Here is a 24,210-nt window from a genome sequence, read left to right on the forward strand (position 1 = left end):
TCGACTTGAAAATTCTTTTCAGCGCTACTTGTTGCGCTCAATTAATTATAAAGCCACGGACGACGATCCCCGTTCTCCGAATCGATCGATATGTCTGTAGTATATTATCGCCGAGAACAAGAGGTCCATGGTGTGACATCTGAACTTGAAGCCGTCCGTCTTCATAAATGACCTTCGTCACTTTTTACCGGTATCCGGACGATAAATGGTCCGACCAGGCGCGCGGGAAATTGGTAGACTAAAAATAAATCGATCGCCGCTTATCACGCGAATGGAATGCTTCGTACATCTCGATGTTAGATGAAACGGTTCCCCGGGAATACGTTCGTGGTCTGTCAGAGACTAAGAAGTAATTAGTCTAATGAAAGCGGCAAAATCGACGCACGACGATTCGTCTACCCACAAATCAATCTGCCATTAGACTCCTTAAAACATTTCCGTTTAATCTCGGCAGAAATTTCATTATGGATATATAGAGGCAGAAGGCTGACGGCAATCACGGAGAGACGCGGAAAGCTCTCGGCGACTAAAACAAGTATAAATCTCATCTGGCTAATTAAAAATGGATTCTCTAACAAATAAAACTTTAATTCAAATGATGATAACCTCTGTTCGTGCACATCCTACGATTGAAATATCGAATTTGTCGTTTGCAGAATAATTGTACAACATTTTCACGCTAAGTAAAATGCTCCTCCGGAAAGAGAGCACAGAAAGAGTCTGAAAGAGTTTATAAAAGCGTCCAATTCAAAGAAGCAATTCGTCGGTGTTAACGTCGGTGTTAATATTATAAAAGACGTCTTTATTTTTTGAACGTCAGTTAAACGTTTTTATAACTTTTGTGTTGGACAGATCAGTATTTCAAACGCGCTCGCTTTTCGAGCCGAATTAAACACAGAATCGTACAATCTACGCAGTTCACGCCAGATGCGTGATAGATTGCCGTACGATTGTAAAAGCCCGCGAAGCGACGGTGTATCATAATAGCGATCTATCACGCCGACACGATCTCGCGTGCCAAGCGCCGATATCGACGAGCATTTGTACGAGCGTGGCTCTTAGCCACCCCCGGTCTGTGCTTACACAGACGGCCGCGAGCACCTGTAACGTCTCATCTTCGGCGAAGAACGAGGGCAACGACGGATGGGGGTGGGAGGCCGGAGGAAGCACTCGCATTAAAAAGCACCACGTTGGTGATTTTGACAGGCGAATCGCGAGGAATCTTCTGCGTTATCTGCTCCCACAAACGTGTTAGGAGTGTGTTCGATCAATAAACTCGGTTGGCCTCTACCGAGCTCTCTCTCTCTCTCTCTCTCTCTCTCTCTCTCTCTCCAGCGTGCAACTTTCACAACTTGGCGAACATCGCCACCCTCTGATGCAACGGAAGCGATTGATGATAAACATTCGTGCATTTCTCACGATGACAAATGTCCTTTATTAGTACTGAAAATTTATATTTTCTAGAAACTGAGACGGGATATACCTAGAAGTGGACCTATAAGAGATACTACAGAATGAAAATATATACAGTCTCGCAGAAGAAGAATAAACTTCTACTATTCCTTACTTTAATCTCGAATAGCAAAAGTAATAAAATGGAATATATATCCTGTCCGAAAGTTTTCATTGTCGCTTTTGATTATTACCATCAGGTATTGATGATTTCGAATAATCATTGAAAGTACAATATAATTATTAATATGTTAATTGAAAAGCGATTTCTGTTTAATCAGCTCCGCTGTATTAGCGGTATATGTGTTATAAATATGATTTTTTTCTTAAACGTATGGTTTGCGCAATAATTGCATTTTGTGTGTACACATACGTCAACGTGACACGTTAGTTTTTACATCACCGATGGCCTCATGACACTCAACATATTAAAAGCGAATAATTAACGTAAATGCATAAAGGGTATATGTGTTAATTATTAAAGTCGCGTAATTAACGCAGACAAAGGCACGGGTGTATCTGCGTATATATCGAAAATGATTGCTCTGTTATTCTTCCAGCAAATGCTCCAGTTCACACACAATGGATTCCGCATCGGTGTGCACGGGTGGCACGTCGTCCGACAGGTGTATCCGCTCAAGTAGAAAACGGCTGAATGTATACGAGAGGCTTTGCGCGCTGAACCTAATGGATCGTGTTGTTGTTGCTGCTGTTAACTTTCATCCCCTTACGAGGCATGCACCGCTCTCGTTGCCAAGCCTTCCCCAATAGGTTAATCATTTATAACAGTTACATGAAAGAAGGACAAATGACTGAATCGTTTAAACATAAAATTTACAAAGTATATACTGGTACTGAGAGTTTTTAACAAATGAAGCAAGTGCATATTGTTTTTTTCTTATTGGATAATTATTGTTATTATATTTATTAAACTTTATTTACTCATTCTATTTCAATTAGATTTTATCATTATATTAGATAATTCAAGATGTAATTTGATTACAGCTCTTTAAGATTTTAGACGCAATTTATCGCTTTGCATAAACGCATCATTAATCTTTAATATACGTAATCAGATGATAAGAATTAATCTTTATTAGGTATTATATATATATTCACTCCGTGTATGTAAAGGAATATTGCGATTATATCGCACCTTCGCAAACTCGTATGGTATTCAATACTTTCAGTAACATTTAGCTTTTAAAGCCTTTAATCTTAATATATGATCCTAATATATTCAGGTAATCTTAGTTTCCTGTGGAATATTGAATATCAAAACGTCACATCAGAAAAATAATGTACAAAGAGAGATTAAATGAGAAAACAATGTAATGAAATAGAGAGATTAAATGAGAAAACAATGTAATGAAATAACTAGAAAGAGAGAGAGAGAGAGTAATTTTTATTTCTATAGATATCAAGTATTCTTTTAATCCATTCATCCATTCATCCATTCATCCGATTGCTTCTTATTCGCAGAAAACAATGTAATAGAAAAAAAAAGTATGTTGAAAAGCATCGTAAATTTGGTTGAAAATGCAAATATAGATGACAGAGTAAATAATAATAACGGCGAAGAAATGGAAACAACGATGGAAAAGGCGGAATTATATCAACTCTATTCCCTGTTGTATACATGTCCCAAAAGCATCAAATGTATTCCCAGAACACATTTTTCCTAGAGAATGAGACATTTAGAATCTTTTTTTGTAACAAAAACAGAAAAACAGCTTTCTAAAGTACTTTTTAGAATTTATATATCAAAAACTTTTTATTTTTGATATCTTGACGAGTTTATTTTCGATATATGACGCTTGAAATTTTAAGTTCTTTTTGAAATAAAATTTGGTTGAAATCTGAAAGAAAGAAAGAAAAAATTGAGTGGTAAGACTATCTAGACTCTCCGTACTCTAGATTTGCTGAAATTTCATCTTCGACGCTTATGACAACACTACAATACTGTCGATATATCGTCATTAAAGTAACTGTCCTTTTTTCATAAAACGTTCCCTAGCATCTACGGTTGAAAGGGCATCCGATGGTACTCAGGACACGCAATCGGTGCTCAGTCAACAGGATGTCTGATATGAAGAAGTGAGAAAAAGCCGCCGATGGAGTGTTAGAGACGTCAATCTGCCACCAAACTCCTTTCCGGATTCGTCGTTCACGCCGCGATCGATTCGACGAAGTCAGACGCTGCCTGGAGAGACCTAAATCATCGAGAAAATCCTCCGTCAAGGGACGTTTCTCCTACTCTGTCGTGACGGTTTCGTCCCAAGTAGTTTCGACAGCTGCCAGTGAAGAAGGTTCGCCGCAATTTGTCGCGGTCGTTTGTAACGACAAAAAGCAGAAGATGGAATATACATGCAATTTGTCAGATTTTCCCTTCTTCCCTGTATTATTGCGACCGGACGGAAATAGTAATGAGACTGCCAGATAAAGTGCGCGCCGACCTGTCCGACCTGTCTGCGGAAAATCGAACAAAAAAGCATTCACATTTCATGCTTAAATTACTAGATCGATCGCGTCGAAGCTGATGACTCGGCTTCGTTGCTTTTTGCGCGACTCGTTCGCGAATCATGAATCTTAATTACGAAAGGCAGAGCTAACAAAGAAGAAACAGCTAACAAGAACGCGTATGCTCAGTTTCTTTAAAATTACTTTAATTAATAACTTAGTTAAAGTTATACAACCAAAGTTACGAGAAAACAATAATTTCACAGAAATTTATATTTAAAATTATCGAGAGAGAATTAAGTTGGAGAGAATTTCTAATCGTGGTAAACTTTTAAATATCGACAGCAAAATAACTTTCAATTTTATTTATCAATTTTTTATTTAAAATAAATAAGTGTGTTGCGCGAATCATTGAATTTATCAGAAGTGAAAGCAGTTTGAAATCTCATTTCTATTTTTACGTCTAAATTGGAGTATCTTTCAGAAAACGAGAGATTTACTCAAGAGTAACAGACTGCGTTTCATACCGCCGCGTTGAATTCGGCCGTGACGGAACTATTTTCACGCTCGGATATTCCAGGAACAAGGAATGAAACGTTCCTCATTTCCGGAATGAGTAATTAAATCGCCACGAGAATAAACGCGAGCGTTTCGCGATGGGACAAACGCCTTCTATCTCTCGCGGATCCACGTACATACCATGTGCGCGCCGCTAAAAATAAATTCCGCCCCGTTTTAACGCGCGCAGAGATAAGCAGCGCCGGCGGAAAATAATCAATTGGATTGCTCCGCACGTGAGCCGTAGGTGTTACAAGACCCCGGAGCCCTAGATAACCGTTTATCGTAACGGCGCAATCTGTGTACTCGCGCCGCCACGGCCGGCGGCGGCGCGGCGCGGCGTGCCTGCGACCGCTATTCGCTCGTGTAAGGATTAATGTCGTTGCAGCACGCTGCAGAATTCTCTTGGCTCGCTGCGACAATACCCGACCGTTTACGTAAATCTTGCACTAGCGTCGGGTGTCGTGATGCGGAAGCACACGAGCTTCAGAATACAATTGCAATTGTAGAGACTGACCGACTGGAATTTGTATAGCGCCAATTTCGCTAATGTAAAAAATCTTTACACAGTTTGTAATTATTCTTCGATATCTAAGGCATTGATAGTCCATATATAACGTTTTTCCAATGACAAATTGTCTCTTTTGTTGGAAGGAAAGAGAATCGAACAAAGGGAGGCAAAAGTCAAAGTTTAATATGTGAATGTATATTAATTGCCTTTGTATTTTTATTACGGGAAATATTGTTATTATATTATATTTTATATTCAATTTGAGAAATACTCGAAAAACAAACTTTCTAGTAAAGAAAAGTATATCTTACTACTCTTTCTTTTAATTTGTTTATAGTAATTATAGAAATGTAATATCGATAATTAAAGAAACGTCACTGGATTAATTAAATTCAATGAAAAATGGATGTGTTTTCAAATGTCACAACCGATAGACGTTGCTTTCGTTAGCGAGACATAAACATTCGTTAAAGCTTTCAGAATAATTAAGAATACTTTTATTTTTTTAATTAATTACTTTTAATTAAAGTGAATCACATCGTGTAATTTCAAAGTCATTAATATTAATTAATATATATTAACTTCTAATGTGGACGATTTCTGTAGGATATCAACTACTATATCAGTTGCACTCAACGCCGTAAAACACACACACATAAAACGCCGATAAGCTTTGTACGTGCGATAGGCGATTGATTTTTATGTACGTGCCCCGTGACGTGTCGATCGGCCTGTCAACCTGTTTCTCATCGACGCCTCTCGCTCTCATCGGTGCTCATTTACGCGGCGCTTAATAGACAATCAAGTGGCCGAGGCGGCCGAGCAAATTGTTTCGATCGACTGCCGCTTCCGGCGACATTCGAGGCCGCGGATGATTGCCTCGTTTACTTCGCTTTCGTCACTCGATTATTTTTCCCCGGTCCTGCAAACGTCGTCCTGACCTCGTGCCCGTATTCGTCATCGATCGATGACAAATCGTCGAGAGGATTCAACGAGGGAAGATGAAAGAACGCGCGAGAACGCGGGGGGACATCAACGGGACACCCGCTCTTGAGACTCGGATCGTTCGAGCTACTGCTTTTGATTATAACCGCAATATCGCATTGTTCACCGCAAAACCACGGTTGTCGTGCCACATAAAGTTGACACCTACTTACAGTAACATTACATTCGCCACCGTAGCGTAGAAACCCGCCGCAAATATTACGCGATATTACGTATCCTTCTCCCGTTACATTTCCCAGGCTTCCATCTTTGAAGCGACAAATTTAATACATTTCTAATACCCAATATCTTTTTTTTCAACGATCACCTGAGGAAAAGATGGTCTCTTCCTATAAATATTTTAATACTTATTTAAGTCCCTCATGGTAGATTCGGTGATTTCAGGAGTTGCATTTAAATGATAAATGTCCACTATAAAAATGAATGAAATAATATACGTCTATGTAACAATGTTCCAATTATATATATATATGCATACAGAGAGAGAGAGAGAGAGAGAGAGAGAGGGAGAGAGAGAGAGAGAGAGCAACGCAATCAATTCACTTAAAAACAGCATATTTACTGTTTGTTGAATATACATATATTTGGCAAATAATTGCATTGCTTGATCTGCTGTCGCTTTAATGGAAATGAAATGAAAACAAAAAAGTAATATGAATGCAATAGAGGCAGCTCGTTCGATCGTTTGCGAGAATCAGTAGTTCGAGTACAATTCAAGCAACGCAGTAGAATAATGCGTCGGACAAGAGCGACAAGTAGTCAAAGCTCGCAACGTCTGCCCGCGCGGAGAAGCGAATCCTCCTTCTATAACTGACAGAATATTTTGCTCATTCTAAACAGTTGTGTATTTATAGGAATTTTTTTGAAACCAAGGAATAATAGAGAACAAGGTTTAGAAAAAAAATAATGTTTTTGTCATATAATATTTGTGAAAACAAAATACAATTTAATGCGTATCGTCCCCTTTTCCGTAACTCTCATACTTAAAACTAATTAACTTCAAGATATGAAATGAAATAATCTGTCTATCTAAATAAGCATTAGAATTATACGAATTAATTAAACGTGAAGGATATACCTGTAATTAGATTAAACCGTAAAACTGCTCGACCGTTTTATGGTACTTAAGATAATGAAGTAAACTACTATCAAACTGGAACAGAGAGAGATGGCCGTTTATTCAGTTAATGGCAAGCATTTCACACAATCTACACCATGTAATCTCGCACTTAGTCGCTAAACAGAAAAGCCGGAAGCAAAGTATTCCCGCGGATTATAGGTTTCAGTGAATTAAAAGAACTGCCACGGGTTTTTATTGATCCGAGCCGCGTTAACCGCTTAATATCGAACTTATAACCCAAGTACAATAAACTTCTCGAATTATGCAACGGGTCATAAAAGTGGATTATTTATTTTTTTACGCACAAAATTAAAAATTGCTCTTTAGAAAATTGATCAGCGATTAAATCTTCGAATTTTTAATCAACTGTCATAATTAGTCCTGAAAAAGATAAAACGCTTTCTATCTCAATTTCTTTTCGTAAAATAAGAACATCTTTCTTTCGTCTGATTCTGGAGATGAAATCTGATGTGTTTAACTTAAAATTAGTTCTTTATTGTTATAGGAAGTTATAAGAAAGCACCGCCAACGTTTAATCAAACATCAGAAGGAGTGCATTTAATTTTTACTTTGCTTCATCTTTTTGCAATTTTATATGACTCTCTTTATCTACATATTTATGAAGATATCAATGCGAGAGAATATACGCATTTAAATATCGTGTACATTATAACGACTGATTTATTGAAATCGAACTAAATGCATCCAAGATGCTAATATATATTTTTTGTATAAAGTACGAATATAAAGTGCATTATTATAATTTTATTAATGTCAAAATTAATGTCTCTATAAGAAAAAACAATCGTGTTTTTTTTATGCATTAGAGTTAGATTTACAAAAAAAAAAAAAACAAAATCCGTAAAAGTTATAAACACACATTTACAGCAAGTAGTTCAAGGAAAGATATACAGTTTGACATTCCCTGGCCCGCCCTTGGTTCCGCTAGGATTAAACATCGATGGGTCAAGGTCTCCGCCGCTTTGACACGTATATACACTCTTGTGTGAAATGTATCTCAAAACTTCCAAAATTGAAACCCTTCAGTCCCGATTTCCCATGCAACATTGAATTAGCCGCGCGGTATAATCGGAATTCACAAACGCACGAGTGTAATAGCGCGCAGTTCCACTATTGTTTTCGTTATTAAACGCGTATTTTCGTTTTCCCGAAATAAGCATCCCCGCGATTCGGGGGGTCCCGCGAGAGAGAGAGAGAGAGAGAGAGAGAGAGAGAGAGAGAGAGAAAGAGAGAGAGAGCGAACGTGCGCGTACTGCGTAGTACATAAGAATTTATTAAATTCTTTATACGGGACCTCGATTAAATTGAGGGTCGACCTCGGTGTACCCGAGGGTCGTCCTCCACGGATGGGGGATTCAGGAATTTCGGCTCGCGGATATCTGGGACTTCGATTTCAACGACGACGAGCCGCAGCGCGAAACGCGATCACGGCGGGACAAGAGGAGGCGCGACGAGGAGGAGCGGCGAACTACGACTTTGCAGTGGCAAACGTGATACAGAGGCTCGAGGTCCGCATTTCGCATTCGGTGCTGCGACGTGCTCCAACCCGCGCCCATTGTCCTCGCGCGCACAATGGAGATCTTTCTGACGCGCGGCGCGCTTCCCTCGGCGCTTGTTGCTCCGATGGTCGGCTGACTAAACTTTGCCCGGACGTCGCCGCCGCCGCCGCCGTTGCTGCCGCTGCCGCTGCCTCACCACGTGCAGTGCACGTCCCGCCGTACGCTCTCCTCCTCTTCCTCCTCCTCCTCCCTCCCCCCCAGTAATTTCCCGCACAAACGGATATAGGCGCTCCAACCGTATACGCGCCGGGAACCAGAGGGGGGGATCGGCCGCCGCGAGAGGGTGAGGAAAATGCGCGACGAGATGGAGAATGGGAACGCCGCTGTGCGGAAGAGAAAAGGGAGAACCAGCTCCACCGCCACCGCCGCCGCCGCCGCCGCCGCCGCCGCCGCCGCCGCGCCGAGAGAGGAGCGAGATAGGAGAGAGAACTGTGCCACTGTGGAAAGCGGCTACGCGCGCAGTAGGATTCGCCTGGGGATAGGTCAATCAATGACCTATTTAAGGTGTCTTCAGACTAGTCTCCCTCGGCGCCCGCCGCGCCGCGTTTGCCGCACTCGATCGGGGCTACTAGCGGCGACAAATACTCCGCCCGGCGTGGCGGAGAGCCTGCATTCAACAAATGAGGCGGAAGTGCTGCACGTTCGTGAGGCGTGAGAAGTTTCGCAAAAACAGAGAAAACGATCAAGCGAAGAGTTTTCCATATTGAACACGTCGCATACAGGGGGGGGGGAGGAGGGGAAGGTGATTAATCACCTTTAGAAAGTACGGATGAAACCTTCGAATTTTTACTCGCTAAAATATCATAATCATGCCCTGATAAACTTCTATCTTATCTTTCAAGAAAGACATTTTTCTTAGCCTAATTTTTTTCCGTAAAATAAACACGTGTTTTCTAATCGCTTGATTAGAAAAGAAATTTGAAATTTTTTTTTAAAGATAAAATCCAGATAAAATCTACAATTTGACGTTAACCTTTGATATTATGTCACGTTAAATCCCACGTTAAACAGCCCTGCAAACTTTTAATCGAACGTCAGAAGGGGCGCATAATTGATTTTCATTTTAGTTCGTGTGTATTTTTACGATTTTATTCTCTTTATCTATAAAGATCTATAACCGACGCGAAATAGTATTGACGTTAGCTGTCAACCCATTAATGTATACGTACATTATAACGTCGGTTGATTTATTGAGATATCGAATCAAACCCCATCGCACATTCTGTATAAGTGCGAATATGTAAAAAATCCCGCAGCCGTCGATAATTTGTTCAGCTGGATAAACACGCGTTGTGCCACGGTATCGCCTTCCATCTAATCTTATTTGATAATACGCTGCACATTGCACAGCGACTTAGGAAAATCAACAAATCCTGATAGCTACGGCGAATGCTGACGCACGCGCAACCTTGTGTAGTCAGAGAGATGAAATAAATTCCTAATGAAGATCGACTGGAACAGTTCGCATCAGCTTACCACGACCATGAAAAGCGAATCTGTATTCGTAAAATGTACACAAAGATGCCTCCCTCACAAAAGCTACCGTAGAAACTCGATATCCAATAATCGCTTCTAATTCTGTTTTGGACAAAGATTTATCGGGCCTATTAAAATATATCATAGTTAATATAAACGTCAAAAATCGTCTGCGAAACGTTTTAATTATTGAGAAATGTCATGAAAACGTGTAAAATATGTTCTGATTTGTCTTTTATGTTATAAAAGCACGTCTAATCTTCCAGATATTCTTCAGAAATCTAAGAAACGGATTCTAATTTCTTAGATTTTATACTAAAAATGTTTAAGACATATTTAAAAAAGTAATCTCCTAATTGTATTTTAAAATTCCTGTAAATTATTTTTAGAAATATTTTAGATTTTTATGCCGATTGGAGCGCAATGTACGAAATCGTGTATGTAGGTCGATATATATATATATGTGCTACAAAGCAGAGTTTACCATACCCAGCTGAGAAGTACCAAAAGGATATGGATTAGTAATCAGCGCGAGACACCAGTTGCGCGGTCGTGTGGTCTGGTCGAGATATCTGAGAGCGATCGGAATGAAGCCTGGATAGGGTAGACCCTCGCCCTCCTCTTCCTCGTCCTCGTCGTCGTCGTCCTCGTCGTCGTCGTCTTCATCGTCGTCGTCGTCGTCCAGATCGTTCTCATCATCCTCGTCGTCCTCCTCTTCGTTCTCCTCGACCGCTCGCCTGTTGGCGGACACGCGAGCCCCATCCTCGTCCTCGTCGTCCTCGAGGTCGCTGAGCTCCGCCACGTCACTGTCGGAGCCCTGCTCGCCGACCCCGGTCCCGCTGATCGCCTTCGACGCGGATCGGTACCGGTATCCCTGAGGATAGTGCAGCGACATTCTCGTGAACCTCGGGTGCCTCTCTCTCGCGAACGCGGCGTATCTCCGGCGCCTGGAAAGGTGGCCTTCAACGACGTCGCGGCCTCCTCGGCGCCCGGGGCTGCGTGAGGCGACGATTCCGGGACTCCTCGAACGCTCGGGGGGAGATTCTCATCGCCCGATCTTGCTGAACGGTTCGGTCTTCCTTCCCGCACGCGCGCCACTCGCTCTTACGACTAATCGCACGAACGATCGGTCGTTCTCGGCAGCGTCATCGGGGACGCTCCGTGCTCTTGATTCGTCGCGTCAATCCCTTCGTCGCGAATAACGACGACGACCGTCTCCTTCCCCGATACACTCGACGTCTTAATCCCGACGCTCGACGCAGGCAGCTCCGCACTGTCGCGATCGACGTAGCGAACGAGCTGTGCCCGCCGATCGCATCTTACATCGGAGCCGTGAAGATAGCGATGCGGAGTTGCACCTCCCGACGCGCCTGCCCGGTGATGATTCCTCTCACCTGCGCTTCTCACCTGGGGACGTGACGAGCGCGCAGTAACCTTGCCCCGGTATCGCGATGTCCCCCGGAGGATGCGATCGCGCCGCGATCCTCACCACGAGGTCACGCAGGGGATACCGCGAGATCCTCCGCGAGAAGGAGAGAATCCCCGACAGCGCGAACGTCTCGGAAGTTCTTGGAAGAGGAGCACGTGAAGCGCGTGGCCGAGGACTGATTCACTGCACCACCACCACCACCTCTTCCACTTCCTCCTCGCTCTCTTCTTCCGGGTATGCTCCACCTGGCCGTATCCTCTCTCTCGTCAGGTGCGGGGCTTATCGACCGCGACGTTGGTCGCGCGGACACGAGGGCACTAGGCGCGGGCTGTTGTCCGCGAGGCCGAGCGTCGAGCGCGGACGTATGGTGCGGTGGTGGTAGCCAGCAGCTTGAAAGCCGCGCGAACGCGGCCGTGTTGCACGACGACGACGGTGCCCGGCGCAGCGTCGACCGGTGACTGAAAAAAACGTCGAACATCCTCTACCCGACGACGGTGGCGGACGCATGCGCGACCCCCGGTGTGTGCGTGTCCCTCGCCTCATCCGCGTCTCGCGACCTCCAACACACATCCTCCCCCAGAGAAAATCCGGAGATCTTCCTACTCTTTCCCACCTCTTCCCGGCCTCGCGCATCATCTTCGCCTTCTCTCTTTCGCCGCCTCTTCCTTCTGCTTTTCCTCGTCCTTCTCCATCATCCCTCGGTCGACCGAGGAACACCTTCACAGTTGGTACTCGACGCGGGTAAAACGGAGAGAAAGAAAGAGAGAGAGAGAGAGAGAAATCGGGGGATGGAGAAGTGACTGGAGAGGATCTGGCGCGAAGTCCTTGAGATCCTCGCTTTCACTTTCGGTGTCGACCAAGTGACACTCTACCTTTTTCTCGCCATTATTTGTGCAAAAGATGCTGCCTTACTTCGAACTTCACATCCGTATCGATGCCCGGCTAATTGATAACCCAGGGGTGATCGGCATCGCGTGATCTCTTTGGCACGGGAAAGGTAATCGAACGAAAGATAAATATACGGCGAAAGAAAAGTTTCTTTTTTCGGGTCGCGTTTGATTGCAGCAGGAGGTGAGGAGAAAAAGGGAGCGACGGTAACACCGAGGGTGGATTTGATGGATGACTATTCGACGACACATCGCGAAGGGTTGAACTTCGTTCGATAAAGGGGCGAGAATAAGAAATCACGATGATTTTATCTACAGTGTCTGAAATTCAACGTTTTGGAAATAGCAATCTTCGGAAAATATTTTCCAAGTATTTCCTGTGCTTGTGCGCTGAAAGAAACTCTCGTCGGAAATAATGTATCAAAAATAGAAATGTTCTGCAAAAATAGAAATGACCACAGTTAACTTTTTCTCTTCCGTAAAGATATGCAGCTCACATTGCAACAATATACATACTATTGGATTCTAAAAGATTATTGTTGATACTATTAATAATTGATATATGAATTATTAATATGCATATATATAATTAATTATTATAACGTCATAATGTGTGATATGTAAAAAAACCAACGCATATTTTTGCTTTAATTTACGTCAAGTTTATTTGTCCAAGACATCCAATGATATATGCATATATAACTTATGAGCTTTGAAAAGAAACAACGGCAAATTATAGCGATAATTATGCTTCACTTATTGAATTCGATGCGACAAATTAAATACAGAAATACAATATTATAAAGTATAAGTACAGTAAACAACCATATACATATATAATACTCGCACAATTAACGAGTAGAAAACAGTAATTTTTCACTCTTTAGAGCCACTATTTTCAAGCAAAGGCCTCAATGGTACGACGGAGTCCGAGAAACATCATAACGATTGCTGAGACTAACTCCCTATGCGCTTCGTCTATTTTTGCTCGGAAGTTCGGAAAACGGAGAAGGAGCGGGCCGCGTGTGTATCGCGCTGTTACACGATTTCTCGAACGGTAGAACGACAAGGTAGCGGTGATAATCAACCGCCGGATACTGGATACGCGATTAAAGTCAGCGCTGTGTCCGGAAACGATCAAACTCGTTGAAGATTACAAACGCGCCGTCGTCGGCCTTAATCGACTCCGCGTGCGCAGCCGAAAATAGAAACCCAACCACGCGCGTTCCATGCTTGCCGTTCGGTCATTTCAAGTGGCTGGCATAATTTGCGGCATTTGATGTTTCGCGAAACACTCTTCTCGGGAGGTTAATGATAAGATATAGCTAGGGGAAAAAAGCAGGAGAGAGAAAGAAAGGGAGAGAAAAGAGATGCTCCTATCTCTTTTCTTGCACACTTGCAGTATTTTATTCAAAATCAAGATAAATGCTTACAATGCAATATATAGGTGCTGTATAGGAACGTTGGATTTTTGCGTTGCTGTTTATATATCGCACCAAATACCTACAGTCATGTATTTACTTTATTCAGCTGCGACACATTATCAATCCGTTCGTGTTTATGAATACAACAGAGCGGTTGACTCACGATATTACAGCGACTGAGTGTACCGAGCTATAAGTTAAATAATTGAATTATTTAATATAGTAAATCGTTTTAGGTAAAAACGCGGAAGATGTGCATCGCAATCTTATAATGCTCAGTCTTGCCATTTATAATTGGGAAAATCCCTCCTTAATTCGAAAATGAGGTAGTTACGACTTGAAATGATAGAAATATGTACCTTCTATATTTTTATTTTGCTAATGATTAATTTATTTAGCAACAACGTGCTGTCTTGTTCCTCATTTCAAACACTCTTTCAGATATGAGACATACATAATTTAGAATCTCACGTTGATAATTTAGAATTTCAAACGTCTCTTTGGTGTTTGCTTTTTTCGCTGTATAAATCTGGACAGAAGAACTGAAATATGTCAAGGGCAACTAAAGTTTCGTGAGAATTCTATCGTTAGCGATAAGAGACACGCACTTCGGATATTCGATTTTAATCTCATTTATGAAGACGCAATCGGACTGATAGATTTGTTACCGAACGTGCACAGAATACGTTCAGCTTTATTCCTGAGCTCACTGCGATCTAAATAGATCGCTAGCCGTAGAAGATTGAAGCATACGATTGAATTACTGGACAGCTTCGTGCCGTCGTGAGCTGCAACAAAAGACATTAGATGTTAATACGACATTTTTATTTATAATTTATTAATTAGAAATATTAACGTTCGCTTATCTTTGAACGTAATACCCACACCATGTTGAAGACCTGCATGTATGTCGATATAACAACCGAGTGTAATGAGACGTTCAGCAGACGGTGCTGTAAATATTTAGGTATGATGATCTTTACGGCAGAATGCGGCTTTGCTTGGCTTCGTTTACTTGACCTAACTGCCGTGACTATGCGCATTAAAGTACCCGGTGTTTAATGACCAAACTAAAATTACCACAAGAGCAGCCGAGCGTACTGTCTTTCATCCGTAGAATCATCGGAGAATCCTCAACTGCCGTCCTTCGATCGAGATTCCAGAACAATCGGCGCAGTAAACATCTTGCAGTTGCATCGTCCGATGAATTTGATCCAATGCGATCAAAGTTGGCTTCGCACAACTCGAGCAACTCCTTCGTAAAGGAACGCACAAGCATCATATTGAGACGATAAGTTATACCATACATTTCACATCATGACAATGATACAGAGATAAGATAATATACTCACGTACAATTTTAGCGTCCTTTCCGCAGCTAATAAATAGCACGCCTTTATATCTATCAAATAAATATCGTCCCACAGCAGCATCCACCTCTAATATATACTTCTCATTTTTCACAGCTGTTCCAGCATGCGCAAAGTCACTTATCATATAAGATCTATATAAACAGATCACGGATCGTTAGATTTTGCGAAAGCGCGCATCACAAAATCCATCACAGCAATGATGACACGAATATCATTCATCATGATTCATTATTATTCATTATGCTGTGACGATCTTATCGTTCAAGTAAAGTCGCGATTTCCTCAATCTTTCTTTAAAGAATATCTGACATCTTCCTTAATAGAATTTTTTTTGTATTCTCTATTCTAATATCAAAATTTGATTAGCGTTAACTTTAACTCCTCTGCGTGTAAAAACATTTTTGCCTGTGAGCTTGTCTGAAGCCAGAAATAATATCGTTTAGAGCGAAGCTTACCGAAACAAAATATACATTTCTATGTAAAAATCTTTCTGTGTAAAAAAATGTAAAAGTAAGATTAAGTAAATGCAATGTTCTTAATAGAATTATAAAAATATTCTCATAACTCTGTTATAAAAATTATTATTTAAGTTTAAACGAGAACATTATAAACATCTCTTGTCAGATTTAAAACTATTGCGTTTGTATTAATGATAAAAGAATTATGTGATTTTTCATTTTTAAATAGCTATATTAAATAATCACCCGTGTAACAAAACCATTCAGAATTTTGTTTTATATATCTTTTCTTATTGTTTTACTCATTTACGGTATAGAATTCATTCTTAAAGTTTGTAGATCTTTCGGCTACCTCCTTTATACAAGATGTTCAAAAAATCGCTATTTCTCGTTATATCTTATAAAATAAGGATAACTTAAATAAAAACGTTCTGTAATGTTTTTATTACATATCTATAATTATGAAAAATATTATACAAATATCAAAACACAACTCTAACAAATATAACTTACAACTTATTGTATACCGTAACTTTCTTTATGTATATCTATATTTATAAATCTTCGTCGACGATTGATTTTGGAATATCTAATCTATGAGATGTATTTTGAATAATTGTCGACACTTCGCGTACGCTGGTTGATAGATACTTCCACGAGATTTTCTTAGACGCATTTTATTCTACACACATTTATCTCCAGTATTTTTAAATTTCTTTATTACATAATCCATTTTTATTACATTGTCCATTTTTATATAATTGTGCTATAAATCTTTTCCTAATTGCATTATATGTCATATTTTCGATCTCATATATCACAATGTAACACGATCTTGCATGTACATTTAGCTAAAATAGTAGAACCTGAAAAAAAATAAAATCACAAAGTTATAACATAAAATTTAAGACAAGTGTAAAAATCCTTTTTTGTACGTATTTTTATATATAAGATTATATAAAAGTAAAAAATCTTTTTTATAATTCTCTTTATTTCGCGAGATTAACATTTTTTTTAGACATTATACGTATTATAATATTTGTGTTTAAATTGTTTTAATAGGCACATAAAATATTTGATTTCGTTATATACAATATTTTACGTATTTATTTCAATAATGTTAATTAGTATTATTATTACATTTATTATTATATTTATAAACTTATAGTACAAGGACATATTAATTCGTAATAAGCTTAAAGCTGATTATAAATTTACAACACAAAATTATTTAATAACTTTTAAAATCATCGAATACAGGTTATATGTGATTTCAAAGTGATGTGTTCTGGATCCAACTACACTGTTACATATAAATTAACTTAATGACAATATAAAGTACTCACTTATAAAAAATATACTGTGGCTATAGCCTGCACAATCATATTTACATTACACATTTTCGTAGCATTTGTTACATTACAAATAATATTGTGCCTATGATCAATAACGATGTATAACCTGTCTTGACCAGTGCTTTAGGGGATGCAGAGGGATGTTCTCACATGCGCAGTAAAGCAAGTACTAGCAGACCTCAGTCACGTATATTCCGTTTTTGAATGATTTACCTCTTGATTTTCCAACTGCTTCTTACATTGTCTCACTATTCGTTGGCAATATGTTTGTAGCGAGCTAGGATTATTATAATTACTTACGTGTATAATAAAAAATAAAGCTTGCATTAAAAAAAGAATGATCATGTAAATGATATATCTACACTCATCCTCATTTACATTTGCCATCCCACATTTATCTTATCATATTTTACTTTCTTGAGAATTCTCGCCATGCTAAAAAAGATTAACAATTTGACCGCTAAGATTCGTGTGCAATCATGTCTCAACAATGAAAAATTGCGTGGTAATGTGGTTATTAACAAGAAATAAATATCTAAAAATAGTGGAATAGCTTCGTGTGATTAATTCGTGATTAATGATCGTTGATTAATTAAATACGAGATTTGGTTCGAAAGAACAAGAGACAAGGAGACAAGGAGAAGATAGTAGACGTAATTAAATTGTTTTCTTAGCTGTAAATGCGCCTATAAAACATGAATTTATAAAACACTAAATATTACGAGATTATAACAATTCATATATATTCTATAACGCATATTTTGGTATTTAATTTTTACTTCTTATAGGAAATTATTTTGAGGCACGAAAAACAAGAATTGAAAAACGTGGACGTATTGTTATCCGTTGAAAATATATTTGTGGACGTAGAGTAACTGTCACTATTAGTGTGCCCTGTAACTATTAGTGTGCTTTTATATTTAAATAAGTCATAAAAATAAATTGATACAAATAAATAAACAAAGTATTTTTTTATTAAGTTAATATTTTGACTTTTATAAATATTTAAATATAAAAGCACACTAATAGGTACAGGGCACACTAATAGGGACAGTTACCCTAGCTACGTAGTTCAATATTCACGTTTTGTGCACGTTGAAGCGCTAGTAGATTGGCTTTACTTAAAATGCGAGCATGTCAACTTTCAGGGCATGTCTTCTTAAAAATAATTAAAAAATATTTACATTATCGATTATTAATATGCAATTCTCGACTGTTAATATCTGAACAATTAGTTAATTATTATTCTACTTTGAAGTAATTAAATTTTAGCAAACACATGAACTTTATCGTAAGATTATCGGTCTTTAATAGTATTGTGTTATTAGAGAGAAACCTGAGAGAGGACATGACGGCTTTTTGATTGTTATCTAAAAATGCTCTCGTGCACTAACATGCCCCCTGAAAAAGTGGATGTAAACTACATAGCAACATTCACTTTTCTGCACCGCGGGTAACGTTCTGCGGTAACACTATACACTTTTATTTGTAAATTTTATAATGAGACAAAATAAAAAAATATAAAAAAAGCACACATTCAAAAGAAAAGAGGACCGCCGATTAGAGTCGGCGGGGGTGGTGGAGCCTCTACAGGTTGATTCATTTTTACTAGATAAAATTTTAATTTTAGAGATTTTAGAGAGTTTATAATATAAAAATCAATATTTTAATCATAAAAGAATGCGAAGTCAAATTAATCTAATATGTACTTAATTGCAATGATATTCGGTAAGATTGGAGCAACCTTATTAAAATAAAACCGACCACCGCCGACTAGAGTCGGCAGGGGAAGAACTTCTACAGATTGATTTGCTTTCATCGTATAATAATTGTGTTAAGATAAGTGAATGTTGCTATGTAATTTACATCCACTTCTTCAGGGGACGTTAGTGCACGAGAGCATTTTGAGATAACATGCAGAAAGCCGTCATGTCCTCTCTCAGGTTTCTCTCTGGTATTATTCAAGTTATAGTTGCAAATTTATTCAGCACAAAAAAATAAATAAAGATAAATATTAGTGTAATTTTATTAATAAGATTTTTTAATCCAAATTTTAATTATTTACTTACAAATCTTTATATCGCTGATTTAAAAGAAAGATAATATATCTTCTTAAATTCCTATATTTGAATATTTATCAGTAATATTAACCACATTTTTTAAATAAATATATTTGCTGTATAAAAATCCAGCTGTTTGTGCAGTTTTCTTCAAATGTGCACATAATTTAACAAATTTTGCATTTTACGCATTTCAGTTTTATCATCAGAAACAATACAGTTGCCGTTGTTATCGGAACTTCACTCTGTTACTTGTGTGCTTGAGATAGATAACGCCACTGCTAAATTGTTTGATCGCAATGCGCTTTCCTAGTCAAAGATCAATTTTTTAAAGAAACAAAAAGTGAAGCTTTTACTTAACATTTAAAAATTGTCAAGCTAATTTTTTTTATTTTGTATATTAAATTGTATATATCCGATAATAATAAATATATCAATGGATACTTAAAATTAAGAAATAAAATCAAAAATTTTAAATCACAGATGTAAGGAGTCCCTTTCAAATTCATTTAATGTAAAAATAATAACAATTTTTATAAATTATAGCGAGAGATGAAATTTATAATTCTAATAAATGTAAGCTATGCACATATACACTGAAATTAAGATTTTAATAAGAGACTGTACTATGAGAAATGACTATTTTAGTCATTACAATATTTCCATTACAATAATAAAAAAAAAGTTAAGATATATTAATTAACAAACTCGTCAATTAATAAAAAATTTAATAAAAAATTGTATATTTTTCTCATTTAAATATACAAATATATCTATATTTATTAATCAATATTTTGAAACATGATTTAATTCCGTTTATGTAAATATATTTACTTCTCGTATCGACGCAGTAATATTTGTGATAACGGACAAGATCTCAGGAATTAACTAGATTTTATTTTCTTACAAAAATGCGAGCTTTTGGTTAAATAATCGCGCGCCTTTCAGCGCGCGCACCCCCGTTGCGCCTCATGCAAGCACAACCCCCGTTACTCCCGCAAGTAGTTGTGTCCGTTTAGCGCAGCCGCGCGTGGCGCCCCCGCAAGTATCGCGCCCGTACCAGTTTGGCCGCGTGGGGTGGTAGGGGATAGGCTGAGAGCGAGAGAGCGTGCGTCTACGTCAGGAAAAGCTCCGAGCTTATTGGTCCTGGTCCATTGTTGCGTATTGATTGCTGTGGAGCAGTGGTATGGTCGTCGGGACACTCGGTCGTCCTCGTCGTCGTCGTCGTCGTCGTCGTCGCCGTCGGTGGTGCTCAGCCGATTAGGTTAAGAGGAGCGGGCGCGCGCGGACGCACGGATATAAGGGAGAAGAGAAAGAAGAGGAAAAAATAAAACGGTCGTCCGCGTCGTTGTCGTCATCGCGCATCGTTCGCTCGCGTTTCGTTCGCATACGCGATCGCGACCCGCGCTTGCTACGTCCGCACCGCTACACGCACTTATACTGTTAAAAAAAAAAGTAATAAAAAGAATACAATTGTATACATATATATGTGCATATATATGTATACATAAATAAATACATATAAGAGAGGGAGTATATATAAATATAAGCGAGGAGAAAACGGGAAGAACACGTCTCGCGTACTTGTGTGCATTCGTACGAGCGCGCGTATGTGACACGCGGTAGTCAGTGCGTTCAGTGAGAGTTGTGTCTCCTGCCTGTTTCCCTATTGCTCCGGCCATCCCTTTCGATCACGGACTCCAACTGGAAGCGATACACACCTGCGGCATCAGTGGCGGCGGCGGCAGCGGCTGCCGCCGAGGGTGGTGAGAGCGAATCAACACGGCGCAAGCCCTCGGATCACCAGGATCGGGTGTTCGTGGCTGGTTTACTGCGCGTACCGCGATAGCTGCGTGGACAGGAAAGCGAAGCGCCTTCGCTGAGGACGCCGTTTTCGGAATTCGGTGATTCTAGCGTGTCCAGCAGAGACGTATATACATTTGCCTCGGGGTAGACTTGTGAAGGGGATAGCGAATCCTCAGTCGGACAGTAGTGAGTCGATCAGAACGATGCTGATCGAGTGATTCTTTATTAAAAGGTGCTTGAGAATAAGCTAAAAGGCACTTTTTTGGGGGGGGAGGGGGCGGCAAACAAGTACAGACTTTATTGGACGACATTGAAGAAAGATTGTAATAGGGTGATAGAAAGAGACGGCGAGATAGAAAGAGAAAGAGAAAGAGAGGGAGAGAAAGAGGAAGAGAGAGAGGAGGGGAGAGCAAGGAAGAGTGTGAGAGGTGGTGAAAGAAAGAGAGAGAGAGAGGGGGGGAGGTTGAGAGGCTGAGAGTGGAAGACGAGCTCTGAGTGTCAGCGAGTGTGCGTGGCAGGTGAGCAGAAACGAAGAAGGAAAAAAGAGATTCGGTGATTTTCTCTTTGAACTCAGCGCACGTTCGCAAAAGAAGAAAAGAGGAAGGAAGAAGCTCGCGGTAGCTGCATATCGCGAGGACGCGGGCCGTGCACACGGGTCCCTCTTAGCGCGTGTCGCGCATCTCCCGGGGGCGGCGCGAAATTATGAAGCGCATAAAGTGCGTCCTACTGGCTGCCGCAGCTGCCGTTTGTGATTGTGATAGTCGCCGGTGAATGTGTGACCCGGGGGCAGCAGAGATCCGCCGGGATGACGACCGAAGGGACGACCGTGCAGCCCCCGGTAGACTGCCTCAAGGAGCGGAAATGGTGGTGCTTCCTGCTGTCGAGCATCTTCACCTTCCTCGCCGGACTGCTGATCGTGCTTCTTTGGCGTGCGTTCGCCTTCCTCTGCTGTCGCAAGGAGCCCGAGCTCTCTCCAAATGACCCGAAGCAGAAGGAGCAGAAGACGGCCCGGCAGAACAAGGAGTTCGAGGGGACTTTTATGACCGAAGCCAAGGACTGGGCCGGCGAGCTGATTTCCGGACAGACCACCACTGGACGTATCCTGGTGAGATTTTCTACTTTTTTTTTAAATGATTATTGTGCTTCTTGGCGCGACAGGACTGTGTTTGATCCATTACACTGATAAAAAATATATAATTACAATTATAAAAGGCACATATAATATACTGTGAATAGTATTTATACAGTAATTTGCAACGACCTATATTATACGCCCTGCATGCATTCTTTATCTATGAGCCGATTTAAAATTAAAGATTATTGCAACATTTAATAAATACTTGATAATTTTTAATATATTATTATTGAGAACGAAATGATTGGTATGCATAAAAAATAGAAATATTACACAAAGAAATAATAGTCTGTATTAATTTGAAATATAAAGAATTTTAACGAATATATTAGTTTTACTTGCTCTATCACTCAAGGATAAATACCAGTAATAAACACAAATATGATTTCCCGTGTTGATAGATACACTGTGGAATCTTTTAGTTTTAGAGTTCGTTACATATTCCTATGACTTTCAAGTCGTTTGACTAATATTTATTACATAGAAAACAATTCTGAAACCGCTACAAACAGAATAACATTTACGATCTATGTTAAACCTGTTTGACAATTTAATATAGCGATGTACAGTCATAAATTAATTTAATTTTACAACTGATAGCTAATAAAATAACAGGGAAATTTTTTTATCCATGTAATAATTTTTCGATTTAAAGTTTGCTCTCACAGCAAAGCTACATCTATCGAACTCGATATAATTCTTTCACTGAAATACTATTGAATTATGTTTGTAATCGGATTTCCAGAAAATTAAATACAATTCGGCTAAATAGGTCATTCGTTGAAGAAAGTACAAAACCGATTTCAAAGAAAATCCGATAAGAGTGCCGATTGGGAATGAAGAAGGGGGAGAGACGGGACAGAGGGACGTAGTGATTAAAACTGTTTCCGTGCAGATTCGTGCCAGTCACGAGACGCCATTACCGAAAATTCGGGTCGGCATTAAACTGTCGTTTAAATCTAATTCGGCTTTGAAAGTGTTCTCTCTTTCTCTCTCTTTCTCATTCTCTGTCTCAATCTCGATCCTGACTCTGCTGGACGATATCGCGGCAGGAATTTCGATATCGAGGACTCGCCCGCCCCCGGTTCGTACCACGCGCCGCGGTGCCCTACCCGGACGCACGAGGATTGACGTCGCGCATCCCGGACGTGCTACGGGGTGAGAACTGGTGGCGAAACGTGTATACACGTAGATTCGCGGCCACTTACACGTGTACGCGCGCGTGCGCGCACACGAGACGCCTAGCCTCGAGCTCGTACCGAGAGTACGAGTGTACGTGGCCGGTGACCCAGTTTTCGTTCGTGGAACCAGACACGGCAACGGTCCCGTAGGTGTAAAGGGGTGGCTTCTACGCAGTGCGTGTTCCACTTTGAAAGTGCATTTTCCTCGCCATCGTGTCCGGTTCGGGTTCCTTCTCGTTTCTCGCTGCTTCCGTCTTGGATCGCCTCTCGGAGGCGCGCTCGACGCGCGCTCGCGAATACATTTGCCCCTTGAACTTTGCACGGGTAGCCGCCCTCTGGTTGGCTACTCTTCTTACACCCTCGCCCCCTGGCTTCTGGTTGAATGCGTTAAGTCGGGCGGGAAGGCTGCGCGCAATTTACGAATGGCTTTATTCAAATTTTATAGTCAGGCGGTATGAGAAGCATCTCCGTCCTATCAGGAGCATAAATCGGGAGAACGGCTCGCGATTTACGGTCGCGATGTTACGCGTTAGGGTAATTTCGGCGGGATTGCGACGAAGAAATAACGCGACGCTCTTGTGGCTTCTGCTCCGCTCGCTGTGAAAAAAAAAAGAAAAAAAATTAGATCGTGCACTTGTTCCGTATTTTGCGATGACGCAGAGTTATCGATGTCGTGCCCTTGCGGAAACTTAGCCTACTCGTGGAGGCCGCGAGCCCGACGACAGATTGCAGTCGACCATGCGAGATCGAGTCGACGAAGTTCAGATTGCAATTACAATTCCGACTGTGAATAATAGGAACTTCGCTATATTGCCGATCTCGGATTTCAATCCCGGCCGACAGCAAGCCACCATCGATAGTACGATTTACTGATAACGAGGACATCGGCGAAACAATTTTAATATTCTCTATGATGAATAAGACGTTGTTTGTTTGGCGA

General features: G+C 40.3%; 3 protein-coding genes across 22 annotated transcripts in view; 1 reads left to right on the plus strand and 2 right to left on the minus strand.

Annotated features, from left to right (window-relative positions):
* Positions 1 to 11,828, minus strand: part of LOC105452210 (voltage-dependent T-type calcium channel subunit alpha-1G) — a 49,305-nt gene extending 37,477 nt beyond the window's left edge. The window contains exon 1 of the mRNA XM_011693117.1: positions 10,678 to 11,828. Coding sequence (XP_011691419.1) covers positions 10,678 to 11,057 — 380 coding nt within the window. The 5' untranslated portion in view covers positions 11,058 to 11,828. The remainder of the gene's footprint in view (positions 1 to 10,677) is intronic.
* Positions 11,829 to 13,859: 2,031 nt separating this feature from the next.
* On the minus strand, positions 13,860 to 17,222 carry LOC105452212. 4 transcript variants are annotated; one of them, XR_974696.1, is made up of 6 exons: positions 17,080 to 17,222; positions 15,259 to 15,406; positions 14,983 to 15,157; positions 14,788 to 14,855; positions 14,262 to 14,690; positions 13,860 to 14,092 (listed from the first exon to the last, which is right to left on the minus strand). XR_974696.1 is itself a non-coding variant. In XM_011693125.1 (5 exons), the coding sequence occupies exons 2-5, from the start codon at positions 15,397 to 15,399 to the stop codon at positions 14,631 to 14,633; spliced, it is 444 nt and encodes a 147-aa protein (XP_011691427.1). In that variant the 5' UTR covers positions 15,400 to 15,406; positions 17,080 to 17,222; the 3' UTR covers positions 13,860 to 14,630. The 4 variants fall into 4 exon arrangements, 2 of the variants coding, with proteins under 2 accessions (XP_011691427.1, XP_011691428.1); XR_974697.1 differs by lacking the exon at positions 13,860 to 14,092 and having other exon boundaries at positions 14,416 to 14,431; positions 14,511 to 14,690; XM_011693125.1 differs by having other exon boundaries at positions 13,860 to 14,690.
* Positions 17,223 to 20,320: 3,098 nt separating this feature from the next.
* The window catches only part of LOC105452213 (calcium-activated potassium channel slowpoke), a 100,094-nt gene continuing 96,204 nt past the window's right edge, over positions 20,321 to 24,210 (plus strand). For all 17 annotated transcript variants that reach the window (XM_011693135.1, XM_011693142.1, XM_011693130.1 and 14 more), the window contains exon 1: positions 20,321 to 22,059. In XM_011693135.1, coding sequence (XP_011691437.1) covers positions 21,760 to 22,059 — 300 coding nt within the window. In that variant the 5' untranslated portion in view covers positions 20,321 to 21,759. The remainder of the gene's footprint in view (positions 22,060 to 24,210) is intronic.

The sequence above is a fragment of the Wasmannia auropunctata genome, unplaced genomic scaffold (genome assembly GCF_000956235.1).
Source record: "Wasmannia auropunctata unplaced genomic scaffold, wasmannia.A_1.0 LD336036.1, whole genome shotgun sequence".
In the NCBI taxonomy this organism is placed as follows: Eukaryota; Metazoa; Arthropoda; class Insecta; order Hymenoptera; family Formicidae; genus Wasmannia; species Wasmannia auropunctata.